At 44.6% G+C, this 23,759-nt stretch overlaps 1 protein-coding gene across 1 annotated transcript; it reads left to right on the top strand.

Annotated features, from left to right (window-relative positions):
• Positions 1-2,708: 2,708 nt before the first annotated feature.
• On the top strand, positions 2,709-23,678 carry OPRK1 (opioid receptor kappa 1). The gene is made up of 4 exons (XM_068166693.1): positions 2,709-2,868; positions 3,368-3,679; positions 18,321-18,673; positions 22,199-23,678. Exons 2-4 carry the CDS (start codon positions 3,420-3,422, stop codon positions 22,729-22,731), a joined length of 1,146 nt encoding a protein of 381 aa, XP_068022794.1. The 5' UTR covers positions 2,709-2,868; positions 3,368-3,419; the 3' UTR covers positions 22,732-23,678.
• Positions 23,679-23,759: the final 81 nt, after the last annotated feature.

Raw genomic sequence — 23,759 nt, 5'->3', positions numbered from 1 at the left:
ACAGCTGAATGTGGTATTTCTTCACCCCTGGAGGCTGGCATTCACAATCAGTGCTCCTTAAATATGGACTTGGAGGTATAGTTTTGTAAGTTTAACAGGAAAAATATCCAGATGATTTCTGTTACATTTCCCAAAGCTCAGTGAGATGAACACTCTACAGTATAATAGTGAAAAATGGGAGGACATGTCACCTGCAAACCCTATCATAGTATCAGTCAGGGTTGGAAGGGACCACAAGGATCATCTAGTTCCAACCTCCCTGCCATGGGCAGGGACACCCCACACTAGATCAGGCTGGCCAGAGCCTCATCCAGCCATTTCTTTCCCTTCCCTGGTGACTTCAGGAGTCCTTTTCTTCGGGACCCTTGGGAAGGACAGGAAGATGGTGAGTGTGGTTCTCTCTCTGCCTTTGCTTTCTCCTTCCATATCACTGCAGTGAGACCAGTTGCTGCTGATAATCCAGGGATTAAAGCTTTCCTTAAGAAAGCAAACACAAGAGAAGAAAAGATTCATTTTAGCAGCTTATATGAGTTTGATTTGACCTTCATAAGAAAAGACATTTCTCTAGCCTGAGCACTTGCTTTCTGCTGAATTGCAAAGGCCTACAGCAACCAGGAGCCAGAGGTGAACCTCCAACATGGAACACACACAAACAGAAAGAACTGGGAGATTTCATGTTGCTCACCCTAGAACTGGCAGTGTTGTGGTCAAACTCCATCTGATTCCAGTCCAAGGTAGTTGTCATGCACACTCCATTAAGGATCAGTGACTGTAACTCTGAGCACATCTTTTTTGTGTTCTCCAGATCACTGGAGAGTTCCAGCACAGAATTTAGCTAGAGAAGCTCAGTCCAACCACTGGTGCTTGCAAAAGCTTTGAGTCTGCCATTAACCTTGCTGAGTTTTTCCCATCATCTGTGCTTTAGATTTATGGAGAGCCATAATAGAATTTTTTTCCTCTCTAGAGGAGTTTCTGATCCATCTGTAGCAATTGCAGGGTGACAAACTGTTGCTTCTTTCTCACTCACTTAAGCCTAACCCTTGGAATCCCTTTGATTGATTATCTCTGGATGCATATGCTTGTATTTGAAGTATTAATCTAAACAAAAGGATTGGTCATAAAAGCAAATTATCAATGGATGGTAAAATATTGCTATCTTAAAGCTGTCCTGTATATTTCAGTTCCAGGATGCAAAGAAGTCCAGGGTAGATGTTAACAAGTTGAAATTCTCCAAGTAGAGCTATATGTGAGAAGATAAAGCTGTAATGATTCTCTTGAATGCATCTGCAGAAGCCTGTGGGTTGCAGAGGATGAAAACAAGGTTGGGGTGCATTTTGTATTAGCATCTCACTTAATCTTCCAAGACATTTATTATTGTCCCAGGTCCTTGTTTCACTCTTAAAATGTGTTTGGCTTGAGGATGGTTTTGTCATGTGTTTGATATTTTGTGGTTTTATCCAGCTTCATTAAGGTTGAAACTTCTAGGCATCTCTGTACAGATGATAGTGAGCAGATGCTGATGCTCTGGAGAAAGCAGTGATCACAGTTGAAACCATCACCACGTCTGCACAAGACTCTGCCTGTAAGGGAGGGCATCCTGTGCCTTTGAAAACTCCTACATCACTTTTGACTCTGTGGCTGACATAATTTCTCATCTTGGTTATAGGTTCAGAAACTGTGGTTTTAGAAAGCAAAACTGCAGCTTGATCACAGACTCCAAACAAGAGGAGCACAAAAGCAGAGTTTCAGCATTGGAAAAAGGGTGAAGGAAACCCACAGACCCTTTGCTGGCTGTCTAAGCCCTACCAAATGCCCTGAAAGGCATGGCAGGCTGCTATGCCCTGCAGAGAGCTGCTTTCCTGACTCTCATTTGGGGATGCAGCCAGCCTGAGTGTTCTGTACCTCTCCCAAGGGAGCAGGAACAACTCAGGGTCTTGCCTTACCTCTCCCAGTTTATAATTTAGAGGAACTCCTGGTGGGGATTCAAGATCTATGTGGAAATTAAAGGGTATCCTGAACACAGATGGGTGCACTCAGAGCTATGCTGGAGCATATTAGATAATCTCTGAGGGATGTGATTTCTGCATATGTTGTATTTCCATCCCTGGCTACAGCTAGAGCCCTAGGAAGAGCAGTGTTAAAAGGAATCCTTGGCTTCTCATACAGTGGGGGACAGGTTCAATAAGCTATGGACAGTAAGTGGGCTTTGGTAGCCAGATTCTGACTTCTTCCAAGTTGCAAGTGTAAAAACAGGGACAGCCACCCAGCAAGAAGAGTTTTAGATGCACAGTTGTGTAGCTGAGGCATGAAAGAGCTGGCAAGGCATCCAAACTGAAGATTCCTGTTTCATTCAGCATGTATTAGTCTGTGGGATTCGCAAAGGCAGAGAAGATCATTGCTTGAGGCCTGGGAGCGCAGGGGGAGCGAGGGAAGGCAACTTGGAAAAGTGCATTGAAAATAACCATTCAGTCACTGCAGAACTTATTTCTTGCTTTTTAATTTCTCTGCCTCTGAGTGTTTAGACAGAAGTCATGTGAGCTGCTGAGCTGCAGGGACAGAGGCAGAGGAGAACGTGTGCATCAGTGCAGAGTGCTGCTGGAGCCCCGGCAGAGCGAGAGAGAGCCTGAGAGGTAAAGGCGAAGCGGTGGGAGCTGGAACAGCAGCAGCTGCTGCTCCCACCTTGCGGCTCCTGCCCGGGGACTGGCTCGGCTGCCAGCACGACTTTCCAAAAGGGGTTGGTGCCTCGGGTTTAAAAGTCCTAGAAGGTCAGCGGTGCTTCCAGGACCCAAACGGAGCTGCTTTACTTACAGCTTTCCCTGCAGAGAACATCTGTTTGGAGACTCCACTGCTTTGCCCGGACTGAAAGAGGTATTTTGGGTCATTATTGTGTCTCTTGTTTAAAACCAGGTGTGGGATAGGGGAAATAAAAATAACTGCGGGCAGGATGTACAGAGGGGTGGTGGGTTTCTTTCTCTCTCTGCCCCCCTCCCTTTATAGCAGAGCTTAGGCAGTAAGGAGCCCCTGTCATTAAAATACAGTTTGACTTAAAATGTGGAGGCTGGGAGAGAGAGGGTTAAAGTGTGGGGGTGGATCTGAGCTGTTTCCCATCTGATTTTTTTCCTCTGTGCAAGCTCTGAAAGTAGAGGAAAACTTTCCTTGTGCACCTGGAGCAGCAGCACTTGCCCATTACATAGCAAGATGCAGAACTTGTGATTATTTAAGATGAACCTCGTTTGCTTAAATCTCTGCTTGGCAAATTACAGTTCCCATGACAGCAGAGCTCCCCTTAACACATACAAATTTCAGAGAAATTAACATCCAATGGCTCTGACAGCTCTTCTGTTTCTTTCCTCTTCTCTCTTTGCAGCCTACTTGTCTCCTGCTGCCTGCACTCTCCTGCCCGTGGGGGCTGTGCCCCTATGGATGCACCAGTACAGATTTTCCGTGAGGAGTCAGACTCCACCTGCTCCCCAGGGCCCTGTCGTCCCCCCAGCACCAGCAGCAGCTGGTTACTGGGCTGGGCAGACTATGACAGCAACACTACTGGGGCCTTTGGGGACAGCCAGCACAACCACACCAGCATCTCCCCTGCCATCCCCATCATCATCACTGCTGTCTACTCAGTGGTCTTCGTTGTTGGCTTGGTGGGAAACTCTCTGGTGATGTTTGTCATCATAAGGTAAGTACCTGGAGCACCTGTTGGAAGAGGTACAAACAGCCATCCCTAAATGTGGTAGAGAGGTGGTGTAGGTAATGGGGATACTTTATGGAAGTTCTCTGGATACAGGAGGAGCTCGAGAAAGCAACTGGAATGACCCAGACCTTTTCAGTCCCAGTGGTTTGCCTGGCCATGCAAATAGAGACAGGAGGGGGAAGCTGGTTAGGAGTGATAAATCCTGCAGGAAGGTTGAGTTGTGCCCTGCAGCTGCGTTCGTCGGGTGCCCTCTAGGGATGAGAGGCTGCTGGCAGCCCGGGGGAAGCTCGGGTGGGAGAAAAACTTCTGCACGACAGCTTTCTTCCCCTGTGGGGAGGATGGCTTCTGTTTATGCCTTCTCACCTGTGCTTGTTTGACAAAGTAGGGGGGAAAAAACAGAAGAGACTATAAAACAGGTGGAAATGCTTAAGGTAAAGCATGGGATGTTTTTTTCTCTGTCTAGTGGTGTTTGACTCCAGTTGTTGGTGCTGGCCTGAAGAAAGCAAAGCAGATGCTGAAATACCTTTGCTATTGTTTCAGGGAACAGGAGAAAGCTTTGCATTTGTGTTAGTTTTTCATGTGAAACTTTGTGAAGTGTTGCACTTACAACTGGGTGTAGTGGTGTGGACTTTAGCTTGCACTGTGATTTTCTTTTTGCCCTTACACTTGTGTAAGGGTGTGTGTTTTAGCTTGCACTGTGATTTCTCTCTCTTTTTGTCCTTTCCATTTGCAATTGGTAAAAACGTTTGGACAGTGCAGATCAGCAGGGTGTTAATGAGTGACTGAGGAGACTGAAATCACCCAACTTTTTGGGCTCTTCTGAAAAGATAGGAATGTGGAGTGTTCATTGCTCAGATGAGATCAGCTTGTACACAGAAAGCAAAAGGGAAGGTTTGGAAGGAACCTGTTAGCAAAGTGTGCACGATAAGGGTCAAACAACTGCAGGAGGGTGAAATAGCTGTCAGACTTGACATGGGGGAAACTTAACTAGAAGTAATGAAGTTGATGAGGTACTTTAGAGAAGGTGAGTTATAACCAGGTCAAAATGGAAATGAATGTCCTTTAATAGTCAGTGCAAGTAATCAAGATGCCTGTGAGGAGAAAACAGCCCTGCATGCCCTTTTGCCCTTCATTCAGAGCAGAGGTTTCAGTTCTCTGTGTGTGTGTGTGTATTTCTCTTGCAAAAAGTGAGACTCCATGACAGACACACAGAGAGCTGCAAAGGCAGAGGTTTTTTTCTAAGCCACCAGGCATTAGCAATAACAGCTGGCTGACTGGCCTGAGCAGTGGAAATAAATTCAAACTTAGCCAGAGCCCTAAAAATGAGTATATGTGGATTATACTGAGGCATGTTTGTTTCCTGAAGTGCATAATACACACACCTGCAGTTGCAAAGGCTTGGTGTTGTTTTGAAGTATTCCAAATGTTCATGCAAGAGGTGGTGTTTTGTGGTTGGTTTTTTCTTTCTCTTTAGTGTTTGTGGGGGGTTTTCATTTTTTTCCCCTAACCTCTCATCTCCCTCTCTCCATCCCTCACATCCATTCTCTGCATGACTGCCTCTCAAGATGGGTTTTTCATGACCCATTGCAAAATGCAGCCTGCAGTGATGTACTTCAGCATGGAAAGCCAAGGTCTGTGTGAAGTTTGTAAAAGAAGGTGTCAGGGGAGAGGGAGATGGGGGTGGAATCATATCCTCTAGCCATCTCACACTGCATCTTGCCTAGCTGCCAACACCTCTAAAGGAAGGCAGGGACAGACTGTGGCTCTTCTTTACCCTCAACTGAGCACATTTGTATGAAGCCTCTTGTTGTTGTTTCTCATCTCTCTGAATCCAGATCTGCCATCCTCCTCCTCCTAACCCCCTCTTGACCAGCCAACACAGGCCCAACTCCTCCTCTCTTTGCACTCTGAAACAACACTTTATACTAGAGTAGTCCAGTTGGAAGAGACCTATAATGATTGTCCAGCCTGACCACTGAGTTATCTCTGTGCAACACAAACCAGGCTTTCAGTGAACTGTTGAAGTGTCAATGTTGTGGTAGCACACAATGTGAAGGGCTGGAAGGGACCTTAAGAGATCATCCAGTCCAACCCCCCTGCCAGAGCAGGATCACCTATACCAGGTCACACAGGCACTCATCCAGGCATGTCTTGAATACCTTCAGAGAGGGAGACTCCACAACCCCCCTGGACAGCCTGTTTCAGGGCTCTGTCACCCTCACAGGGAAATAATTCTTCCTCCTGTTTCCATGGAACTTCCTGTGCCTCAACTCCCACCAACTGCCCCTTGTCCTGTCATTGGGCATCACCAAGAAGAACCTGACTCCAGTAGATTCAGAGGCTCAAAATAGTGTTGAGATTCCTCAGAAACAGGCTCAAACTCAGCCACAACTTGTGGCATTGGGAGTCTTTGGCCTCTTCTTTGCTTTAATATGCCCACAGGGGAAGTTTTGCCGAAGAAGCTCATGAAGACCAGCAAGTCAGCATCTCAGCAGCCTGCATGCAGAGTCCTGGGTGTCTAAAATGTCCTGCAGGGGTGGTGTGGTATTTCTGCTGAGATGTAAAACCCTCTCAGGATTCCCTCAGAGGGAAAAATAGCAGCAGAACAACACTCTGATGACATGTACAAGATCTTGAAGTAAAAGTAGCTGAGGTTGTTACAGGTCCTGTAAATAGAGATTTATGCTGAAGGTAGAATGGGAATGGTACTTTGTGAGAGTGTGACAGCATGGCTTGTTAAACTGTGTCTCAAAAGACCTGGATTCTTCTCTTGATTTTAATAGCAGGCTTCAGCACTTTGTCCTATACTGATAAGGTCACTTCATGGCCCTGTGACATGCTTTTGTCACATGTGAAATGGAGATACTGGTATTCACTGTCTTTAAACATACAGCAACTGTTAGATCTCAAAACCAGAGCCCAGTCACTACAAATCCTTATGGAGCAAGATCAGGGCTGGGTGGAATGACAGAGCTGAGCCATGGCACACACAGTTCAGTGCTTTCCTCTGGTTGCTGCTTTTCATGGAGAGGTGGTAAGAGAGGATCACATTGGCTCATACACTGGTGGGAAATGTAGATACTATGTGGGAATCATGGTCCTCCCCCTATGGAGGAGGAGAGGAAGCATGAAATGAGTTTGTAGAAGCCAGGTGAAGTCATCTAATCTCACCTGACTAAAGTTATACAGCTATATGTGTCTTGGCATGATCAGAATCTATCTCAGCCCCAAACCTTTCCTTTGGAGATTAGCTTTACCTCTGAGATCTTAGAAGATATTTCTTGCTGGCTGAAGTTGATAAATACAATTACTTGTCTCTGGAAGCAAAAAAGTCTCTCCTCCTTCTCTCTCCTGACTTTATGTCTCTAAAATTCAGTGCTGGCTTGAAAGAAAATGGTGCTTTCTTGTGACAGCTTGGAGGGGAAGGAAAGTCTCCTGGTAAATAAATGGAATGAAGCTGGAGGTGGGGAGATTCAGGCTAGATGTGAGGAGGAGGTTCTTCACCATGACAGTGGTGAGACCCTGGAATGGGTTGTCCAGGGAGGTGGTCGAGGCCCCGTCCCTGGGGGTGTTTAAGAGCAGGCTGGATGAGGCTCTGGCCAGCCTGATCTAGTGTGGGGTGTCCCTGCCCATGGCAGGGGGTTGGAACTAGATGATCCTTGTGGTCCCTTCCAACCCTGAATGAAACTCTGAAACTATAAAGTTACAACTTCAGCAATGGATTTGCCCTTATCAAACCCATAAATACACTCTAGTAGAAACTCTGGGAGATGCTGTCTCTTACCCACTCCAGATTCACTTTTTCTGTGGATGTGCCTCACCCTCAATGATCCTGAAGTTATTCACTGGGAGCAGCTGCTTGTCATCAGGATCCTAAATTGCCACTCCTGTGTTTCTTTTAAAATTATCTTTCAAGCTTCCAGAGAACTGAGTAGTTGCTCACATTCAAAGCCACTTCTAACAAAAGGCTGTGTCACAGATATGTAGATTGATTCCTAAGGGAAAAGAGAAAGCTTGTGTGCCTCTGCTGAGTCTCATGTTGAAGAAAAAAAAGGAATGCAACTAGTAAGACATTTTTGTTCTTATATTTCTCAAACTGAGTGTCATCTTATGTAACAGGAAGAGTCTATGCAGAAATGTCATACAAACCCAACTCCCTTCCAGATTGGTTTTAAATTCTCTCCATCGTTCATTCCAAACAAGAATGAATCTGTGCATGTATGTATATGAATCGATTCAAGATATTGGTTTAAATCAATAACAGAATCATAGAATCAATAAGGTTGGAAGAGACCTCAAAGATCATCAAGTCCAGCCTGTCACTCAACACCTCATGACTACTAAACCATGGTACCAAGTGCCCAATCCAGTCCCCTCTTGAACACCTCCAGGGATGGTGACTCCACCACCTCCCTGGGCAGCACATTCCAATGGCTAACAACTCTCTCTGGGAAGAACTTTCTCCTCACCTCCAGCCTAAACCTCCCCTGGCACAGCTTGAGACTGTGTCCTCTTGTTTTGGTGCTGGTTGCTTGGGAGAAGACACCATCCCCTTCCTGGCTACAACCTCCCTTCAGGTAGTTGTAGAGAGCAAGAAGGTCTCCCCTGAGCCTCCTCTTCTCCAGGCTAAGCAACCCCAGCTCCCTCAGCCTCTTCTCACAGGGCTGTGCTCTAGACCCATCCCAGCCTCGTTGCCCTTCTCTGGACACCTTCAAGATTCTCAATGTCCTTCTTAAATTGAGGGCCCCAGAACTGGACACAGTACTCATGGTGTGGCCTATGTATGTATATGAATTGATTCAATATATTAGTTTAAATCAATAATAGAATCCAAACCCCTCAAAAGGTTACTTGTTGATTTGCATCAAATTCTTGTTCTAATTGTATTAAATTGTACCTGGAAAGAATATTGTTCTGAAAGGAAGAATGGGAATGGAGCATCAGCAAAGCCAACCAAATGGCATTACCTGCTCTGTATTACTTGCAGTTGCTATGGTTTAATTCCTTTGTGAAGTCAAAGGTTGGGCTTCTAGAAGCTGAGTCTGAGCTGTTCCATGCTTTGGGAATTTTCTGGGGTTTTATCTGGTTTATTTTTTTATCCACTCAGTCATTTGGCACCTTACTATTATCAGTACAGAAGCATCAAATGGATGGATAGTAATTCAGCACAGGGCCTCAAAGAGCATCTGGCCTTGCCTTAGTGAATTGAGGTAATTTTGGTGCATTCTGCAGGGTTTGGACAAACTTGTCATGATTTTCATCACAACTTAGAAGGCTGGTCATTACCAGCAGCTTTTACAGAAGGCACAAAGACCAGGGTAGCAGGAAACATGTAAGAGGACAGGTTTATAAATCAGCATTGGTAGTTTGAGAATCACAGCATATTTACACAAAATTTGGATGTTGCTAACACTTTTGGCACCCTGCTAGGCAATGACAAAGAGAGACCTGGGATTTATAAGCTGAAACAAGAAACTCAACGTGAGTTCTCGATAGGATGCTGCTGTAAGGAAAGCTGATACTGGCAAAGCAGAAAAGAGCAGGGGAAAGGCTTGGAAGGAATATTTACTAGAGACAGTATTAAAGAGAGGCTGTAGATTATAGTGAGTAATCTGTTTGGCTTCTGAAAAGTAATTTGGTATCCATCCAGAAGCTTCCACTGGGCTAGCAGCCAGGCAGCCATTTATTTTGGAGAAAAGTGTAACTGGAATCAGTGTCCAGAAGCAAGACAAATTACAGACAGCCCTCTTGAGCTGCCTGAAAGTGAAAACAAGAACTTTCCAGTTTGGCAGCTAGCAAGGCAGAAAGCTTGAGGTGGCTTGCCTGCCCTTAGCCAGGAGAGTGGTGGGGAAGCTCACGCTCCTGGGTGAAGCATGGGGAGGGAGTACAGTGAGGAGATGGTGCTGGGGAGGCTGGTTAAGCCTTTCTGGTGGAGGGGATAGAGGTGGGGAACCTTTCTCTCACTTTTCCTGAGAGTATTTTGAATTTGCTGAAAGGATGTTGTGTCAGGAAGTTCTTAACTTGGCGATTTGGATGGCCTGGGACGCGCTAAGAGCAAGGCAGGATAATTTTCCCCCCTTGCCTGCTCTCACTGTCTATTCAAACTGTGATTAGTTTGCCCTTTAAGTTATATTCTCTGAAACAGCTGAGTTCCCAAGGAGAGTTTTGATTTCAGTTACATATTACTTCCTAAAAGAAAAGCATCCAGAAAAGCTTTGATAAACCCTCCTTCTAGGAAGTGTACTTCATGACTCTGTTTCTGTCCTCCCACGTGTAAAAATCCTCATCCATGCAGAGTGGACTCTGTGCTCCTCCCCTCAAGGAGAAGTTTGTACTTTGTTTATTGTTTTTTCTCTTCTGCAGTGTTAGAGAGGCATGGGTCAGTGCCAGTTGGAATGTCATTTTTGTGTACAGCCAGGCATGAGGACACAAACTGAATTAGCTGTGGGAAAGGGGTGTGTGCAAATGGAACAAGGACATGGGAAGAGCAGTGTCTGACCATGCTGGCGTCCTGCAAAGTGTAAAAAGGGTATAAATAAGGCATATCTGAAGCAACACAGTATTTCCACAGTCCTGTTGGGAGGCTTGCATGCTAGTCTGTGCATCATCTTTGGAATACTTAATTCTCCTGGAGCCAGAGAGTTCAGCTGTCGTTAGATTCACCTTCTAATCCCTAGGGATGTGAAAATCAATTCCAGACAGTTTGCTGTTTTCATGTTCAAGGCATTATTTACAATAAAACCTCTGTCTTCTCTGCATGAGTATGAGAACATAACAACTTTACTCAGTGCATGAGCTTCCCCTGATAGGTGGCAAGGAAGCGTGAAGAACTTGTCTAGTTTCTCCATTTCTCATACTAATCCTCCCATGCCACCAGCTCTGCCTGGCTGCCTGTCTCTGCTCCAAATGTCAGTGCCACTCAGTGCTGCATAATGAGTGAATACCTAGGGTTCCCTAATGTAGCTACACAGCACCTGAAAGACAGAGGATTTTATGTTTGCTGACAGACTTCAGAACTAAATCTGATTCCCACTGCATTGCAGGTAGCTTGGCCACTGTGGCTACCACAGGGCAGCTGGGAAAGGTCTCCTTGGGCAGCGGCAGCTGGGAAACAGCACAGCAGGATTAGTTTGGGCAAGGTATCCAACGTTCAGGAAAGGTTTTTGTCCCATGCTGCTGGCTGATGGACAGCATCAGGGCTTCCTGTTTTAGCCATGCCTTTCAGAATGACTGGTTTGCTGAAGCGAGCAGGAGAGGAGGACTATTTTCAGTATGAAAACTACCAACTGGACTGTTCAGCTGGCTGTGTCTTTAACTTTTCTGAGTTTCACTTGTATTATTTCCTTTGGGAATGTGTGTGTTCAGCTGGTCTGTGACCACAGGCTTCTCTGAGACAGATGAATCACTTGAATCCACAGAAAGCCTCCCAGCTGCCTCCTAAGAGGGACTGGTGACTTTTCCCTGAGCTTCTGACATATGCATTTGTTGCCTCACCACATAATCCTATACTGGTTATAGAGTGAGGTCCCTTGTCTCCCATTCAACTTTATTAAAGGAGTGCTGACCAAAGATTCAGGTCCCCACACATCCAAGTGTGTAGTTATGCTATAAAACACTCCCAGCAGTGGCAGTTGTTATTCATCCTGGCGGCAAAATTCAGGTTAGCATTCCAAATCCTATCCTGTAACCCAGGATGAGCACAGAAACTGCAGCATGTGGCTTTTACACTCTTTGAATGGCCCCAGTCCTAGCTTCATACTGGCATAAGCCTTTTATAGGGAATTCTTAAGATCCAAAAGCTAGCTGAGCCACCCCTTTGACACGGTGTGTGTGTGGGACAGATCCTCCTGAGTGGTTCTTTTATTTTTACTAGTGTTTCCTATTTCTATTAATATTTATTAGTAGTATTCCCTGATGCAGCATGACATTGAGCACAGCACTGAGACGTAGAGCTTTCCTGACGAAACTTTTCAGCTGCTTTATCTCCACATCCTTCATCCAGAGCAACCTAGTGGAACAGAGCCTGCATCCTGCTGATAGGTGGTTTTGCTTTTAGATCTGCTTTGGCTTTTATTGTCATTCACTGAGTCAGGCATCTACCACGAGTAGGTTATACCTTGTTGTATTTCATGCTTTTGTACTTACCTGGAGAATGTTGGTGTAGGCTACTTGTTAACCTTGCTCCCCACCCTATCCCTTATTACGTATTGCAGGGAACATTTCAGCCTATTATGGTTACATGGGGGAAAAAAGTGTGACCAGAGGCTCCTTCTCAGCTTTTATTAGCTTGACTAATGTTGTGGTGCTCTTTAGAATCACATTCCTCTCCTCTGCTTGAGATAATAACTTTAAGGGGCTCTACTGGCAGATTTAATAATACATTTTGATTCCCCCCCCCTTTTTGTTAAAGCATAACAACCCCTTAATAGCATATTCCCTTCCTCTGCTGCCACAGTTTCACTGCTAAGCTCAGGCTGGAGGTGTGATTTCATCCTATTTGCTGTCTTAAAAAAAAAAGTGCAAATTAAATTCTACTTCAGAAGGAAAAGATGGGGGGAAACTCTCCAAGGGTCAGTCTAAAGCCATTCTCAAAGAGCATTCTGCTTTTGGAAAATGAACTTAGTGCCCTGAAGTGTGGCAGTTCTGAGACTCTCACTTTAAACAGGTAAGCAGACATCATTTAAAAGTTGCTTCTTAAAACCTCTCATCATATACCCATCCAAAACCAAAACTAAACATCCAAACCAAGGTTTGATTTTTCATCTTGACTCTTTTGTGCAGAGTTTCCATATATCATAGAATATCAATAAGGTTGGAAAAGACCTCCAAGATCATCAAGTCCAACCTGTCACCCAACACCTCATGACTACTAGACCATGGCTTCCAGTGCCACATCCAATCCCCTCTTGAACACCTCCAGGGACGGTGACTCCACCACCACCCTGGGCAGCACATTCCAATGGCTAACAACTCTCTCTGGGAAGAACTTTCTCCTCATGTCGAGCCTAAATTTCCCCTGGTGCAGCTTGAGACTGTGTCCTCTTGTTCTGGTGCTGGTTGCTTGGGAGAAGAGACCAATCCCCTTCTAGCTACCACCTCCTTCAGGTAGCTGTAGAGAGCAGTAAGATCTCCCCTGAGCCTCCTCTTCTCCAGGCAAGACAACCCCAGCTCCCTCAGCCTCTCCTCACAGGGCTGTGCTCCCCAGCCTCATTGCCTTTCTCTGGACATGTTCAAGAGTCTCAATGTCCTTCTTAGATTGAGGGGCCCAGAACTGGACACAGGACTCAAGGAGTGACCTAACCAGTGCTAAGCACAGGGGCACAATGACTTCCCTGCTCCTGCTGGCCACACTATTCCTGATGCAGGCCAGGATGCCATTGTCCATAGTCTGGATACTTAAATCCTGCTTATGGCTTGATGAGCAGTCTGGAGATCCACCAAAGAGCTCAGGTCAGCAGAAGTTCTTCTGCTTCTTGAAATTAGATGGTAACACCTGATGTGGGAGAGGGAACTTCCATTCTTATGGAGTAGTAGAAAAGTCATCACCTTGTAATGAAATCCCAATGTTTAACACAGCATTTTGAAGCCATGGGGTTTCCCAGGAGCAGTTTAGACTACAATGATTTATAAATATTTTAATGTTCTTTGAAAGTTATACCTCAAAGACACTAAGTAAATGCTTGTCATTAATTACCACAGTGTCAGCTACACTGTAGTTGCATCTAGCTTTCCCTTACCTGTTCTGCTAGGCTAATTAAAGCAGATAGCAATAATTTTTGCTGAGGCAAACTTGAAATGTGTGGTCAATCATTTCAGTTTTGCAGAGGAAGGCAAGCTGCCCTTACTTGAGCAAGGTGAAAACAGAGATCAAGTGCAGATTTGGGGCATGGCATGGTAGGAAAACCACAAACCAGATGAAATGTTGCCCACTGTATTTTGGTGCAGCAGAAGGAGATGTAGAAAAGTAACAAAATCCCTCATCTCCTGTTTGAGTCAAGACTCTGCTAGGGTCCACTTCAAAGCGTCTGAGAGCAGCATTGCTTTAACTGGACTTCTGATCAAGCCTGCAAGCACCTAGCTTCAGAGGCAGGCAGGCATTTCATAATGTTCAGGTGTTTAATTAAAAGCATTGAAAGGACTTTGCACGACTGAGTCTGGGTTCTTAAAGGCATTTCTGAATGCTATGAACTTCTAACTGAATGTATGATTCAGTCTATACTGCCTGATGACTTTAAAGGCCAACGGCACATTTAATATGCTTTCAGGTGAAAGTGTTCAAGCTCTTTATGTTACTAGTGTGACATCACTGAGATTTAAGGTTGTATTGGTAAAATGTGCTTGGACTTAACCTTGCTGAAGCCAAACAGTGCACTCTTAACCCCTGAGCTGGGTGCACACAATCCCTTTGCAGTACCTGGGTGAACTGATTGCCTGAAGAGTATTTATTGGAGCACTATTTATTCTCCCACCTTGTTCAAAGCCTGGCAGAGGAGGGGTCAGTGAGTGGTGAAAGGAGGTAGCTGTGTTCTGTGATGTGGAGTGGGTTTGGGCAAGGCCAGCCAGTCATGGGAATGCCAGGCTGGTGAGGTGTGGGGAAGTCCTAGACGCACACCAGGTAAGGTGAACAAAGCTGGGGCTGTTAGGTGCATATTTGCTTCTGAAATGAGCCAAAGCTTCCACAGAGCTTTATGGGAGGAATGACAGTCTGTGGATGTTTCTTTTCCCTGTTATATTTTCACTCCCAGATGCAGATTTCATTTGATTCCACTGGAAGTTGTCTAAATGCTGATGCTTTGGTGACTCTATATTTCTTACTCCCTGTGAGTGACAAGACTCATGGGGTCTGTGTTGATAGGCTGGACTCCATGATCCTCGAGGTCCTTTCCAACCTAAGTTACACTGTGATACTGTGAAGACATCCTTCCTGCTGGATCAATAATAGTGAGGAAATTGGATTTTCTTATAGATATGCATGTGTTGCAGTCCAAAGAAAATAAATCAGAATCAGTCACTTGTATAACATGAGCAGCGGAGATCTAGAGAGAACCTGCTGTAATGCTGCAGCTTCAGCAATCAGGACTTGGAAATTACCTACAGCCTGATTCTGCTGTACAGAGGGTCTTTCCTACTCTGCCACAGGAAGACTTGGGGGCAGAATGGAAATGTCTGCTGGGAAAATATGGCCAGTGTGTCACACACACAAAAGAATTTAATGAAGGCTGCAAGGAACAGCAAATGTCAGACATAAAGGCCTTCAGAGATTTGATGTTTCGAGGTTAATGAAATCCTCTTAGTTACTCTTTGCTACTTATTTTCTTTATGCAAAAAAAGGTCACACCGATTCTTCTATATGTGAAAGCAAACTTTCCCTGTCTAAGCCCTTGGGGAAGCTTTTAAAGATCTACAGAAATAATGATTCAGAAGAGCTGTTAGTTACTTCACCTCTGCTTAGCACAGGCCATTGCATTTCATTAAAATGTTCCTGTATTGAGCCTAGTACCTTGTATTTGACTGAAGCACATCCTTTGCAAAGCAGCAGACATTGATTTGGAGACATCAAAAGCTGGAGAAATGACTCCTTTCTTGTGTAATTTGTTCCCAATAATAATCACCTGAGCTGTTAGGGGGGGGAAAAAAACATCTGTCATTGTTTCTAAGCTGAGTTTGTCTGGCTCTGACTTTTACATGTTTGTCCTTGTTATGCTTTTCTTTGCAGTCTGAAAGAGCTCTTCAGTAGCTGCTATTTTCTCCCTGTGGAGGTCTTCAGACACTGTAATCAAGTCACCTCTCAGTGTTCTTTTTGATAAACTAAATGTGCTGAGCTCTTTAAGTTGCTCACAGTCAGAATTTTCCTCCAGCCCTTTCCCTTATTTTGTGCTGCTTTTTATGCATCCTTTCCAACTTTTTGCAGCCTTTGCCTGCAGTGTGAACGAGATAAAAAATCCAAATATCATCAGTGATGTCTGTAGAAGTAAAATCCCCTTTCTGCTACTCCTTCTTCTTTTTGGCATTTAATGGAAATTAGTCCATTTTAGCACAGAGCTGCAATCTGAGTGTTTAGTGCTCAGCCTAACAGCTGAGATGCGCTTGGAGCTGCTTTTTCTTTTACCAGGAGGAAAGTTCTGTGTCTGCTAATGTGACTTAATTTTCTTTCTTCAAGCTCTATACTCTTGGATTTGTGTTTGAACAGTGCCTCATTAGCTATAATGTGACCTACAAGAAGGACTCTCCACTGCTGGAGGACCTGCTGAGGTGATGGATCTGGGAGAGGGCAGAAGCCCAGCTCTGACTGCCAGCCACTTCCTTGCTCTGCCTTTGATCTTGAAGCTCAAACAGGGTCAGAGGGAGTTTGGACCACGGGGGTCATGCCATCAGTGCAGAGCTTTTGTTGCTGCTTCCTTTTAGCTGTCTTTGCTCAGATTTCTGATGCCTCACTGGCTATGGCTTTGCTCATGGTGCAAGCCTGGGGATGGGCTCTAGGTGAGGAGGGTTTGCTTTCTTTCAGCTTGCAGTTCTCTTTTCTATACTTTGGACCAACATTTGGTTTAATTCTTTTTTAACAAGTTGTAATCAGGGTGCTCTAGAAAAGCTAATGCTGTTTCTAACATTTCAGGGTGATCACAAAATGCCATTTCTGCCCAAGTTTTAATTAAAGGCTACCTTACACATCGAGCACCTTTTGTCAACACTGCTCAAAACCTTTTTACAGTGATTTATTGTTATTATTATTGAGCACTGGAGTTTCAAAGGGAAATGGCCACATGTTCATTACCTGAACTGATTGAATCTTACATTGCCACTGTAAATTCTCAATGATACATAGCAAAAATCTGCTAGCTGTGCCTGTGTGTGTGTTACATGTGCACATTTTAGTTTGCACACACAATCAAAATAGGCAGCTGGAACAGTTTGGAGAAAGAAAATCTGTCATTGACCCTGATAATGAATTAGCAGCAATGAGAAAGAGGAAATAGCTGGGGGGATGCATTTCAGAAAGGAGTTAGTTGTATCTCTGCATGAACAGGCTGTCCTTCATCCTTTGTGTCCATAGCAGAGTTGGAAGCAGTTCCCCAAACTGTCATTGGGGCAGAACAAAGTAGTTGCCTTCTTAGAAAAACAGATCCTATCCTATCCTACCCTATCCTACCCTATCCTACCCTATCCTACCCTATCCTACCCTATCCTACCCTATCCTACCCTATCCTACCCTATCCTATCCTATCCTATCCTATCCTATCCTATCCTATCCTATCCTAGTTTGGGTTGGACATTGGAGGAAACTTTTTCCCTAAATTGGTTGTCAAGTGCTGGAACAGGCTCCCAAGGAAAGTGGAGTAGTCCTCCTCCTCCCTAGATGTGTTTCAGAGGCAGAGACAGGGTGCTAAGGGACATGGTTTAACATCAAACTTGGTAGAGTTAGAGAATGGTTGGACTTGATGATCTTGGAGGTCTTTTCCAGCCTAAATGATTGTGTGAGTCTATCCTATCCCTCTGTGTAGGCTGAGGTTCTTACCAGCTGGACAAAACAAGTGCTCCACTTTGATGAAATTAAAAGGTAGAGAAAACATATTGACATGATCATTTTTCCCCCCTCACTGTGATATCTTGCTTAAGCAAGAGTCAGCTTTTAAATTATCAGCCAAAAAGAGAGGGCTGGGAAAGGCTGCAGATAAAGGAGGAGAAAGTGGAAATGAAGGGGCGAAGGAGGGAAATGGCTGAAGCTTACTGGCACCTTTGTAGTGAATGAAAGGAAGAAAAACCATCATGCAATAGGCACCCTGGCCTGAAAAACCTGTTAACATGGATTCTTGCTGGGAAATGGGGTAATTCTTTCATCCAAAAAAACCCCAGACAGTTCACAGTCGTCGTCAGTTAGCTTTGAGAAGAAGGAAACACAAACCATTTTGATCACTTACAAGTGTAACCTTGATATTTTCCTTGTTGGAGGAGCTGAGAGCTGAAACCAGGAGTTAGCTAATTAGATGAAGTGTTCATATACCTTTGGTGAATGAGTCTAACTGCTAATGCAGGTACTGAGAGACTGAGCTGAGTGTGTTCATTATCATCTCTAGACAAATGTATTCTTCTCTGGAGAAGAGAAGGCTCTGAGGTGACCTAATTGTGGCCTTCCAGTATCTGAAGGGGGCCTACAAGAAGGCTGGGGAGGGACTTCTCAGGATATCAGGTAGTGATAGGACTAGGGGGAATGGAATGAAGCTGAAGGTAGAGAGATTCAGGCTGGATGTGAGGAGGAAGTTCTTCACCATGAGAGTGGTGAAGCTCTGGAATGGGTTGTCCAGGGAGGTGGTTGGGAAGTGTTTAAGCCCAGGCTGGATGTGGCTCTGGCCAGCATGATCTAGTGTGAGGTGTCCCTGCCCATGGCAGGGGGGTTGGACCTAGATGATCCTTGTGGTCCCTTCCAACCCTGACTGATACTATGGTACTATGATATTGAGTATCATCCCAAGGATCTTGCATTTGTGTGCACTTCAGTCATAAATTAGAAATGACAGGGAAAAAAACCCCACAGCTGTGGCAAGAGCTGGGCTGACAACCTGTCACATACCTGAATGTGCATAACCATATTTTGAAGTACTAAATCCTTTGCTTTTTAAATGCCCCTCAGGTACACAAAGATGAAGACAGCAACCAACATCTACATTTTCAATCTGGCCATGGCAGATGCGCTGGTGACCACCACCATGCCTTTCCAAAGCACCGAGTACCTGATGAACTCCTGGCCCTTTGGTGATGTGCTGTGCAAAGTAGTCATTTCAATTGACTATTACAACATGTTCACCAGCATATTCACACTGACCATGATGAGCGTTGATCGATACATCGCTGTGTGCCACCCTGTGAAGGCTCTGGATTTCCGTACGCCTCTCAAGGCGAAGATCATCAACATCTGCATCTGGCTGTTGTCCTCATCTGTTGGTATATCTGCCATAGTTCTTGGGGGTACCAAAGTCAGGGAAGGTGAGTGTGGGCATTTAAAATTCAGTCCTCTTTGTTGTTGTTTGTTTGTTGTTCTTTAGGTTGGACACTTGAATGTGTCCAGAGAAGGCAAAGAAGGTGGGGAGAGGTCTCAAACACAGCCCTGTGAGGAGAGGCTGAGAGAGCTGGGGTTGTTTAGCCTGGAGAAGAGGAGGCTCAGGGGAGACCTTATTGCTCTCTACAGCTACCTGAAGGGAGGTTGTAGCCAGGAGGGGGTTGGTCTCTTCTCCCAGGCAAATAGCACCAGAACAAGAGGACACAGTCTCAAGCTGTGCTGGGGAAATTTAGGCTCAAAGTGAGGAGAAAATTCTTCACAGAGTTGTTAGCCATTGGGATGTGCTGCCCAGGAAGGTGGTGGAGTCACCATCCCTGGAGGTGTTAACGAGGGGATTGGACGTGGCACTTGAAGCCATGGTTTAGTTAGTCATGAAGTGTTGAGTGACAGGTTGGACTTGAGGATCTCTGAGGTCTTTTCCAACCTTGTTGATTCTATGATTCAAATGTAGTTTTGGGTATTTATTAAATCTGACTGATTCCTCCTTCTTCAAGACAAGAAAAGTCTACTTTTCTGACATAGTGGAACATATTTTGGAACATTTGCAGTAGGACATATAAATCATTTAAGCTCAGGTGCTCTGGCCAACTAAAAGAACAAAATGCACTTTGACATGTTGTCTGTGCTGGAATCAAAAACTACTAGCAGACAGCAGGGGAAAGTAATCAGGAATTCAATCACCCTGATCAAAGATCACTGTAGGATGATGCTTGAAATATTGGCTTAAGGTGCTTTTTGTAGGTGTTGTGGGAGTAGTTCTGAACAGGTTCCAAGAGCATAAACCAACTTGCTTGTTATTAATATTAAAACTACAGGCTGTATTGAGACTTGGGAGCTTATTATTAACAGCCTGATCAAAGATCACTTTAGGATGATGCTTGAAATATCGGCATAAGGTGCTTTTTGTAGGTGTTGTGGGAGTAGTTCTGAACAGGTTCCAAGAGCATAAACCAACTTGCTTGTTATTAATATTAAAACTACAGGTTGTATTGAGACTTGGGAGCTTGTTATTAACAGCCATTTTCACAATACCTGAAGGCACAATGAAGAAAGGAAAAGTCAGTAGCTGGAGAGAGAAAATCAAGATAAATTATATATGACAGCGTATCAAGTTATTGTATTGAAAGGGATGGAGAGGGTATGTAGAGACTTGGGAAGACTGAGAATAAGGATCATCAGAGGAATTGGGAATACAGACCATGGTAAGGAAACAACTACAAGGACACGAAGTCCATGAGATCTTTGTGCAGACCACTACATGAAGTCCATGAGACTTCAGTGCAGACCACTACATGAAGTCCATGAGACTTCAGTGCAGACCACTACATGAAGTCCACGAGACTACTGTGCAGACCACTACATGAAGTCCACGAGACTACTGTGCAGACCACTACATGAAGTCCATGAGACTTCAGTGCAGACCACTACATGAAGTCCATGAGACTTCAGTGCAGACAACTTGTAGGCTCTGCTTGAACTTTACAGTCTAGGAAGGGGTGAGGGTTTAGCCCTGTAACTGCTGACTTGTTACCACAAATGCCCTCTTAGGGGGTTAATCTTATTTTGAGATCCTCCTTGAGCAGAAAAGGGGAGAAATATTCTCACATACATATACTTCAGGCATGACTACCATGCAGGAGCACCTCAGTGTCTTCCAAAGGCTTGAGGCTTTTGATAACATCCTTGGGTTGGGGCCATCCTGTTAGTGGGTGGCTTGATAAAATACAAGGCATGCACATTTTCTTTGGGGGCAGTCTTGTTTGAGGTGTAAATAATCCTTGAAGAAGTGATCAAAAATGTCCTGAATTAACAACTTTTTCTATCAGAAAGGTTTCACTTTACACAAGGACACTATTTTACCTGGCAGAGACAGCAGGTGTTTGATGTTCACCATGAGAGTGGTGAAGCCCTGGAATGGGTTGTCCAGGGAGGTGGTTGGGTGCCGTCCCTTGGAGGTGTTTAAGCCCAGGCTGGATGAGGCTCTGGCCAGCCTGATCTAGTGTGAGGTGTCCCTGCCTATGGCAGGGGGGTTGGAACTAGCTGATCCTTGTGGTCCCTTCCAACCCTGACTAATGCTATGATACTATGATGTGTGTTGAACTGTTTGGCACAGGTCAGCATAAACACAATGTTTTCATTTGAATGCTTTAGTACTCAAGATCACCCATTTGGTATCTAGCTGTGGAAATGTCTATGTGATACCATGATGACAACTTCCTTCCTAGTTGTTCTTCAAAGCAAATTCTCTTCAGTATCATCTGGATTTTGTGAAATATTTGAATAGCAGGGAATAGAGCTTGAGAGGATTTTCCTCACTAGTTCTGGAGATATGGAAGAAATGATGTGCCAGAGTATCATTCCACCCTAGGTCTGAGTCAATAGAAGCCAAGACATACTAATTTGGAGGCAAATCACAAATTCAGCAGGGAAAATGAAAGGAAGAAAAAATAATCTAAAAAAATAAAGCAGTGCCCAGGAGAATAAAATCTAAGCCACAATTCAAAGTGACTTGTCTCCAGTAGAGTTTAAGTGCTGACAGCAGCTGTAAATTTACTCCTCCTCCTGCCTTGCCCTTTATCTTGTTTCTTGGTTTTCCATATAGTTTATATGCTGGAAGGCTCCAATGAGGTCAGCAATTGAGACCTGAAATATTTCATTCCTTCTGTCAGATGGAATAGTTCTGGGACATAAAATCAAGTGACAGCCTGTGACTTTGGCATGGGCTAGCAGAGAGGGAGTGGGCCGGTGTCAGCAGCCGCTGCTGAGGCTGAGCTTTCAATGGCATGATCTGCAAAAGAAAAAGAGCAGCTTCCATTTGACTCCATGCAAACACATACTTTATTTGCTTCTGTTTAACTGCACAGAAGCTGTTGCCAGGAAATAAGTGTTCCTGAAGGCAAGTACTTATGTGTATTCCATTTGCACTGGAGAAGGCACACGGGGAAAGATTATTACACAGTTATTATATATTGGCAAAACCTTCCCACGAGCAAAGCCTCACTGGGCTCCCACCACTCATGATACCACAAATCTCTCTCCACCCACAGACAAAACCAGAGGTAGTTTGATCAAAATGAGGAGATTGCTCCTCCATTGAACATGGGACTCATTCTGGCTTTACCTCGGTGAGACTTCAAATGCCTTCACAAAGTTTGAGGTTTTGTGCTCTGTGTTTTCAGATCCTCCTTTGGGAACCTGATTTTATACATTGTTATGCATTTTACCCTCTCCTTCCCCCCCCTCTATCTCTGCAAGTAATTTCTAGAGACAGCTGCATAAACCCAGTTTCAACTGCAATTGAAAGCTTTCCTTGGAGTGATTTAATGATAACTCCATTTATCACTATCACATTACATGATGATCCCTTTCCCTAGCTTGTGCTTTGGTGATGACATTGGTTAGAATGCCTCCTAATAAAGCCTTTTTCTTCCTCTTGCTTCTTTCTTTCCTAGATACCGCTAGCACTGAATGCTCCTTGCAGTTTCCCGACAGAGACTACGTGTGGTGGGACATCTTCATGAAAATCTGTGTCTTTGTCTTTGCCTTTGTTATTCCAGTTCTCATTATAATTGTTTGCTACACTCTGATGATCCTGCGCCTTAAAAGCGTGAGGCTCCTCTCGGGGTCGCGAGAAAAAGACCGCAACCTGCGCCGCATCACCAGGCTGGTGCTTGTGGTCGTGGCAGTGTTCATCATCTGTTGGACTCCTATCCATATTTTTGTGCTGGTTGAAGCCTTAGGTGATGTGCCCCACAGTACTGCTGCTATCTCCAGCTATTACTTCTGTATTGCTCTGGGTTACACCAACAGCAGCCTCAATCCAATCCTTTACGCTTTTCTGGATGAAAACTTCAAGAGGTGCTTCAAGGATTTCTGCTTCCCCTTTAAGATGAGAATGGACAGGCAGAGCACCAGCAGGGTCAGAAACACTGTGCAAGACCCAGCTTACATGAGGGAAGCAGATGGGACAAACAAACCTGTATGACTAGTCGTGGAAATGTCATCTTACTGTCCTCAAGAGAGAGAAGAGTCCAACGATTTAGGACTGACACAGATTACCACTGCAGTTTGAACCAGACTCACCTGAACAGATGTTTCTGGAAGGCTTCAGAAATCCTAGTAAATGGAACTAAAGCAAGCATATCATCACCAAGTGAGAACCTCCTGAAAATAAGCTGAAATGAAAAGGACCAGGCTGGTGGTCAGCTCTTGGCCCCATGTTTGCTGTGGTTGAGCAGGTATTAATCCATGCTTTGGGGAGACAAGGGTTTGTGTTGTACAAGCTGATTCTGGATAAGGAGAGTTCTGGGGTTTTCTGCCCTCTACAATACTTAAGGTTGCTCTAAGCAGCATTTGGTCACAACACTGAGGTGCGCTAGGAACTTTTACCTCATCAGTGATTACTTCTGAACTGTGTAGTCTGACAACCTGACCTGTCGTACTCTCGCAGCGAGGAGTGTTAAGGTGTCTGCAGAAGACTGCCAGAGCTATAATCTGTATTGTCCTCAACCAATATCTCTGTAACATTTGTCTGTGCTGTGGAGATCCAGTTTAAGCATGATCTGCCTACACACCGAAGTGATTTTACTGTGTCTGTGTCTGGTAAAATATTGGGACCTAAGGAGAACTGTTCGTGTATTTTCAGCATGTGTTTAACCACCTGTGTGCAACGTTTCCTCTGTGTGGTTTTGCAAGATGATTGTAGCTATTGTGAGTAGTATAAAATGCATTTTCAAGGTGTATTTGGAACAAGAGGCTACCAAACCTCAGCTGACAAATCTGGGGCCAACCTGTGCCACAGTCGTTACGTGGGGGGAGAGGGGAGGGGGGTGGAGAAATAACTGTGTTTCATATTCAGTGATGAGGACAAAAAGACATCACAACAGTGCTGTACTTGTTTGGGTTTTTTTTTCTGGATAATTTGTAAGCAGATTAAAATAAATATTTGATGAATTAAACCCCAGTCAATTAGCCCATGGATTGACTGACTTGATACAAAGGAAATGATTAAAT

The sequence above is a fragment of the Melanerpes formicivorus genome, unplaced genomic scaffold (assembly GCF_026170545.1).
Source record: "Melanerpes formicivorus ecotype bairdi unplaced genomic scaffold, bMelFor1.0.p_v2 SCAF_105, whole genome shotgun sequence".
NCBI lineage: Eukaryota > Metazoa > Chordata > Aves > Piciformes > Picidae > Melanerpes > Melanerpes formicivorus.
The sequence above is the reverse complement of the archived record's forward strand: the minus strand, read 5'-3'. Positions and strand labels throughout refer to the sequence as shown.